Raw genomic sequence first — 7,019 nt, 5'->3', positions numbered from 1 at the left:
AAAAGTAAAAGTCGAGAGGAGCAAGAATGGATTTTAGTTGCATGAAAACCAATACATAATTGAAAACGTATACGACATAGAGGGCAAAATAAGGCAGAGTTATTGTCTTACAAACACCATCGACTCACGATATATAATTATATAGATCCTAGCCTACCCTTATCATTCAAAGATAAGTTTACATCCCCTTAGACACAAAGACAATTTCTGTAACATCTGGTACTTTGCATTTATATCTGTGGAACAGACACAGTGAATTGTCATCTTGGTTAATACTTTTGAACTGCGCATAACATAATCTGCAAATTGAAGCTCGCACTTTTTGCCTCTGTAATTTTTAAACAGGCAAGTTTTGAGCTTAGATGAAAGGCATTCCGGAACAATTTTTGGGTCCTCCCAAATGTCGTCATCATCATCGTCTATCCTATTTTCAATCTCCTGTAAACAATAAGTAAATTTCCACCCAAAACAAGAAACAAGAGTTAAGATATGCAGAGGAAGAGTTAAACAAAATAAATATGAGGAAATGGATGAAATTATATGCGAAACCTCGTAAATGATAAGATGTTGAAGCTTTGGACTGTTTTGAAGCATTTCTAGCATCCACGTCCACTTCTTAGGCCAACTTTTACCAGCTAAGTTAGAGAATAGCTCCATTTGAGTTAGATTGTAAAAAATGGGGACCTGGACATAGTGGGTCCATGTCTGCATGAATTACAAAGACAAGTAAACATTAGAAATCTATGATCATATTGTGATTTGTTTTGTAAAATGAAACAAACTAGTACTGACCATCTTTATACTGAGACTGACTGCACTGGAAAGCAAGAAGAGAGGAATAGGTTCGCTATCATAAAGCTTGGCTGTCACCAAATTGGGCAAGCATTTGATCTTGTCTGCTTTTATTGGAACAGCATTATTATAAGTAAGGTTAAATGGATGATTTACTAACGTTTCCTCTATAATAAATAGATCATTATTTACCCGCAATTCCTCTAGAATGGGAAAGGAAAAGAGAAAGTCAATGATAAGCGTACGAGTCATGAAATGAACACAATCTAAGTGGAGAGTTTTGAGCCGTGAAATAGTATTATTAGTTATCTGAGGAATTTTGTCAACGATTGTAAGGTTGTTTAATTTGAGAACAGTAAGCGTCCTACAGGTGAATATTTTGGAAGCTAATTTCATGTCTAAAGGATAAAAATACATACTTAGTTCAAGGGTTTCAGTTTGTCTTTGTATTGCTGCAATAATAAGTCGAGCGACATTGTTGGGTTCGTTGTATGATACCACACAACATTTGAGGCGGAATGATCTGATTGGCAGGGTGTTGTCACGTGATAGCATGACTGAGCGTACACGACGACAAATAGGGGCTAAGGTGTGCTCGGTGAAATCGAGGGTGAAGACTGAGAGCCACAATGGGTTCCACCTCTTTGAGAGGATGCTTGTGGCGACAGTGTCTTTGGTTGGGAGAAAGGAGAGAATATGACAGATAATTGAGTCTGGAAGGGAGCTAACCCTGTCGCACTTTTCTGTTGGAATCCATGATCGTTGCTTCTTCGACTTGGACATCGCAGTTGATTGTAAAACCAGGATCTGATGATATGATTGCCTTTGAACTCTCTGGGAGACAGACAGAGTTTGGACCTTTGTTGAATTTTGGATCGGTGGTTGGTTGAACAAGACTAATCCCTTTCTCTGCAAACCCTAATCCCCTTTTGATTTTGAATAAACCCAGATGAAAGGATTCAATGGTAGGTTTATGATTTAATACTGTATAGACAAACCAAAGATTCGCCAAAAATAAAATAATAGTAAAACAAATTACCCAAATTATCTAGTCTCTCCTAGTCTACTCTAGTCTAGAGATGATCCTCATTTAATGGGCTACATCGTCATTTTCCAATATATAATCCTTAAAAATTGATAACAAACTAAATACGTTTTTGGTTCTTATAAAATTAAAAACTTTTAAGTTTAACCATTACTTATTTTTAATAGTTATTTTCAATTTAACTTAAAACAATATGTCTTTGCAGGTATCTTTTCAATTTAACTTAAAACAATATGAATGCACACCACACCACCACTAATCAAGATTATTCCACTTCCATGCATGCAAACTTTATATGTCGGGTTTGGGATTGTGGTGGGGATTTAAGGATAGGGGTATAAGCTTTTTGTTTTGGTAAGGGAATTGATTTACTTTGGGAAGATTAGTTTTAGCTTAATCACGAAGGATCAAACGAAAACACAAACAACAAAATTGGATTATAAAGTTGCTGGAAACTATTTGAACCGCAAATTTCAGGTCAAGAAAGTTAGTGAAAGTTGCTCCCTGCTAACATTAGGCCTTAGAGTTAGAGATATATCGGGAAATTTCTTGTAAGGAAGAAATTAATTAGATAATAGGAATATATATATATTTGTCACTCCTTACATGAGAAAGAAACGAGAGCAAAAAAATAAATTGGAATAATACTAAACTTACATATCTAATGGTCCACTTTTTATTTTTTTTACAATAATCTATTGGACGGAGGTTTTCGTCTTGACACATAGACTTTGTCTTAAACTCTAAAAAAATTATCGATTACTTTCGGACAACCAGCAACGACATCGCTGAATTGATGGTATTATAAATGTATGTAAACACATTGTTTCATGTTATTTTCAGATCTCTTATATCAAGTTTAACTTGAGACAAATTAATGAGATCGCTTGTATTTTAATGAAAGTAGCCCCAAAACTAATCTAATATTTTATACTATGATTAATAAGAAATACATTAAGCTTAAAGTGTTTTCTTTTCTCTCTTTGTCCCTGCCTTAGGCAGTTACAACACGTTGTTTTCAATCATTTGTAAGGTTTTTTTATTTTTTGTTTTGCTATAATCATTTTGTAAGCTTAATTAACATACAATTAATAAAATATAAAATTCAGAATTTTTTGTGGTTAATTACCAGACACAATCTACATGCACAATGAGCTAACACTGTTCGAAAGTGAGTATAAAACAATCTTAAAACTTTCCATGGTTGCATTATATCATATTCATATACAAGTAATTAAGTTATATCTATCATTTTAAAAATATTATTTTTTTGACAAAATTAATCACTAAAAATAAATAATCTAGTATGTATAAAAATTGAATTTATTTATCATGCCAAAAAAAATACGTACCATATAGAAGTAACTGATTTAACTTATCATCAAATAATTATTGTTTGGCTTAATTGGCCTTTTGGTCCCCTAAGTAATTTGTTGTTTTCATTTTGGTTCCATAACTCATAAAATCAACATTTTGGTCCCTCTTGTTTTGCTCCGTTAGTCAAAAAGATTCTTAACTGTTAACTTTAACTTTAAATGTCTAAAGTGGAACACAAACAATGTTGATCCACTATAGACCTTATTAAGTCTTTTAATTTTAACCATTCGATCTTTTTAATCAAAAAATGATTGGATGATCATAAAGACCATTATATCTTATGGTATACCATCAATACTTAATTTTTTTATGCCAATTTCTTCATAAAAAATCCAAAAAAACAAAAAATAAAAACATAAATTTTATTACTGTTATTTTCCTTTTGTGTCCATTTTTCTGATTTTCAAAAAAACAAAAACAAAATAGAGAAAACTCTTCTTCTCTCTCACACTCACGTATACAACAACAACACTCTTCTTTTCTCTGCACACACCACCACCACCACCCACTTCCAGCCACCATTACTTCTCCGTCCGAACTCCTTTGGCAACCCCACCACCACCATTAAATTTCTCTCTTCTTCCTCTTCAATAACCATTAACTTATTTTTAGATTGGTGAGAATTTGAAATACCCCAATCACCACTTTCTCTCTAAATTTCGGCCACTATGAAACTCTTTTTGAGAAACGAAAATGACAATCTTGTTCCCCATGATAACCTCTACAAAAGCCCTATATTTATTTCATAATTATAGTAACTTCACCGGCGGACCACCGTTCCGGAAAAGTTGTCAGCCGCGTCGGAAAACTGGGCAGTTTTCGTTTAAGTCAAAATCCTCTTTATCCCGTTTATTTATCACAGACGTGCCAACGAATTGCAACAACAATCATCATGTATTTATCCTCTTTGCAATTACAAGATAAAACTAAAGCAAAATGAAAAATCAAATCCTCTGCAAAGAGTTCACGAGAGTGAGTTGCAGGGCTTTGGATTCATGACCTCGTTTTTCTTTTTATCAATAAATAAGGGTTGGTTAAATAGAAATGTTGTTTGCTTCAGATCTGGAATCATATGAGTTGTTGTAGTGAAAAATCAATGGTTTTTTTCTTGGGTTTTTAGGTGGAAAGCGAAAATGAGAAGATGGAGTGAATAAATTAGTGTTGGTGATGAGAAGATGGATTTTTTTGGTACAGTGAATGAATGAGAAGATGAGTTTTTTCTTGGTTTTTTATGAATGTTGATGAATTTGTTGGTGATGATGATGAAGAGGAATAAAAAAGATGAAGAAAAAGTAAAAAATATTAGGTATTGACGGTGCACCATTAGATAAAATAAACATGTGTAATTCAATGGTCCTCTTTTAAAAAAAAACAATTTAACGGTTAAAATTAAAAGAATTAATAAGATCTATGGTGGACCAACATCGTTTGTGTTCTACTAGAGACATTTAAAGTTAAAGTTAACAGCTAAGGACCTTTTTGACTAACGGAGCAAAACAAGAGGAACCAAAATGTTGATTTTACGAGTTATGAGACCAAAATGAAAATAACAAATTACTTAAGGGACCAAAAGTCTAATTAAATGTTATTGTTTTCGTGTAGTTTTACAACAGTACAGTTCGATATATGATTCTATCATCTCTATGAATTTACATATGTGCGTGCACGTGTAAGTATTTGAAGACTTTATATCAACTTTTTTTTTTATGGTTTGCTCAAAAAAAAATTATGATAAAAAATTATATTTTTCTCGTAAGCATGCATTCACCTAAAAAAAATGCTTCCTATTAAGACATATACTACATTACACGCTTGTCCAACAAAAAAAAGACATCCAATACACGTAGTTAGTTTAACTAAAAAGTTTACACAATCTAATTTTCCTTTGTTTCCTGAATTTGCTGAAGTAAAAATAGTGCATGCATGGAGAATTAAAATTTATCCCCCAAAAAAATGCATTGATTATAAAAAAAAAAATATGAGAAGAACGAAATTCCAGCTTTATCATATATATATATTCCAAAAATATCGACAAATTTTTTTTTAATTTTTTTATATGATTAGCATTTCTATTAAAAACTTCTTAAATTGAATTTATTCAATCAGCCAAACTTATAAGCAAATAACATGGAAGTTGATAAAATGATTAGTATGCAACAAAGTATAAAATCATATATTGCAATATATTCTTACCTCTTTTAGACATATTGATCAAAGCTTAGTATTAGACAAAGTATAAAAGATAACTTCTGAGGTCTTAGTAAAAATGGGGAAGCTTGCATTTATAGGGTAGTACATAAACGCTTATGGTAGTGCTGCTGCACCTTACTTAGCTTTTCTACCAATTCAATATCAAAGATATCTTCTACCAGACTCCAAATCTGTACCGTATTAAAAAAATAATGATTATACCCTTATATTGATTGGTTCAATTGGTGTAAAAAGTATCTAGTAAGTAGACTGAGAGGGTAAATAAAATAAATTGAGCAGACCTGAATGTGGCACAGTAAAAGATAGCTTGTGGAAGAGGGTTAAGTAAGATGTGAGTTATACTTTAAAGGCTTAGACACGTTTAATGCATATCAGTGCATGTAATTATGCATAACTTGTAAGGTGAAGTCTAATGGACAGATGAAATATTGACAATAATGTATAAAAAGATCACGATAATCATAAAAGAAACACACATTCATCTATGTAGTTATATATTTACCATAAATTCTTGTGTTATAGTCACTATATAGGACAGCTTGGTAGTGTGTTAGTTGAAAAAATGTTGAAGGACCTATTTGGACAATATCTTATATTATATAGAGCAATTAGGGTACTGTTTGGCCAGACTTTTTTTGGTTTAAAAGCTACTTTAAAACAAAGTTAAAATAAAGTCCTTTAAGAAAAAAGCTAAAGCTGTTTGGTTTCTATATTTTCTTTTAGTTATAAAGTTATTTTTAAGTTACAAGTTGTTTGGCAAAATATTGTACAAAATTTTGAATTTATTATTTTCTTGGTGGTGTCTGGGATTCGAACCCGCGACCTAGCATATATTTATGAATTGTCTATATCAACTGAGCTAAGCTCACGAGGACAAAACTTTGAATTTATTATAAATTAACATAATAAATAAAAAATGTTTAAAATATAAAAGATATTTTTTTACAGATATTCTATTTACTAAATGACGTTTATTTTGTGTAACCTCAAATAATAACATAAATAATATCAAAGTAGTTTGGATAATTAAAAACATAAATCATGTTGTTTAAAATATATCTATAATATGTATATCGTGTGTGTATATAAAGAGAGTAGTTTGTTTTTTCTTTTCCAATTATATTGTATAACAAATTTTGTTATAAGAATACCATATTTTTGGTGTCATTTAAAAAGATAAGAATTTATATTATATGGTATTATATTTGTTACATTGTTGGTGTCATTGAAAAAGATATGGAACAAAATGTGTTTAGCAATAAATAAACCTTAAGAGTTTTGATGATAACAAAATATTAAAAGTAGTCAATTGGACAAGCTAATATTTGTTTAAGTGTACAGGACTATAGACAAAAATTTGACAACTATTTTGGTCCTCGAAGAACAAATAAAGAGCAAGTGTTTCAACAAAAAGGGAAGCTTAAAGCTTCTGAAGAAAACTGCATCTGAAGTTTGAAGTGCTCCTGAAGACAAAGTGCCTCTGAAGTGATGACGTCATCAGAAGCAAAGCTCGTCAGAAGCAAGTTCATCAGAAGCAAGTTTATCAGAAGCTAGTTCACCAAAAGCTGCAGATTATCAGAAGATCAATCTAAAG

At 31.4% G+C, this 7,019-nt stretch overlaps 1 protein-coding gene across 2 annotated transcripts; it reads right to left on the bottom strand.

Annotated features, from left to right (window-relative positions):
- On the bottom strand, positions 1–1,816 carry LOC11442468 (F-box/FBD/LRR-repeat protein At4g00160). 2 transcript variants are annotated; one of them, XM_024778101.2, is made up of 4 exons: positions 1,212–1,812; positions 793–896; positions 550–705; positions 1–438 (listed from the first exon to the last, which is right to left on the bottom strand). In XM_024778101.2, exons 1-4 carry the CDS (start codon positions 1,573–1,575, stop codon positions 163–165), a joined length of 900 nt encoding a protein of 299 aa, XP_024633869.1. In that variant the 5' UTR covers positions 1,576–1,812; the 3' UTR covers positions 1–162. The 2 variants fall into 2 exon arrangements, with proteins under 2 accessions (XP_024633869.1, XP_024633868.1); XM_024778100.2 differs by having other exon boundaries at positions 793–1,816.
- Between the last annotated feature and the right edge of the window lie 5,203 nt (positions 1,817–7,019).

Source organism: Medicago truncatula, chromosome 3, assembly GCF_003473485.1.
Source record: "Medicago truncatula cultivar Jemalong A17 chromosome 3, MtrunA17r5.0-ANR, whole genome shotgun sequence".
Lineage (NCBI taxonomy): Eukaryota > Viridiplantae > Streptophyta > Magnoliopsida > Fabales > Fabaceae > Medicago > Medicago truncatula.
The sequence above is the reverse complement of the archived record's forward strand: the minus strand, read 5'-3'. Positions and strand labels throughout refer to the sequence as shown.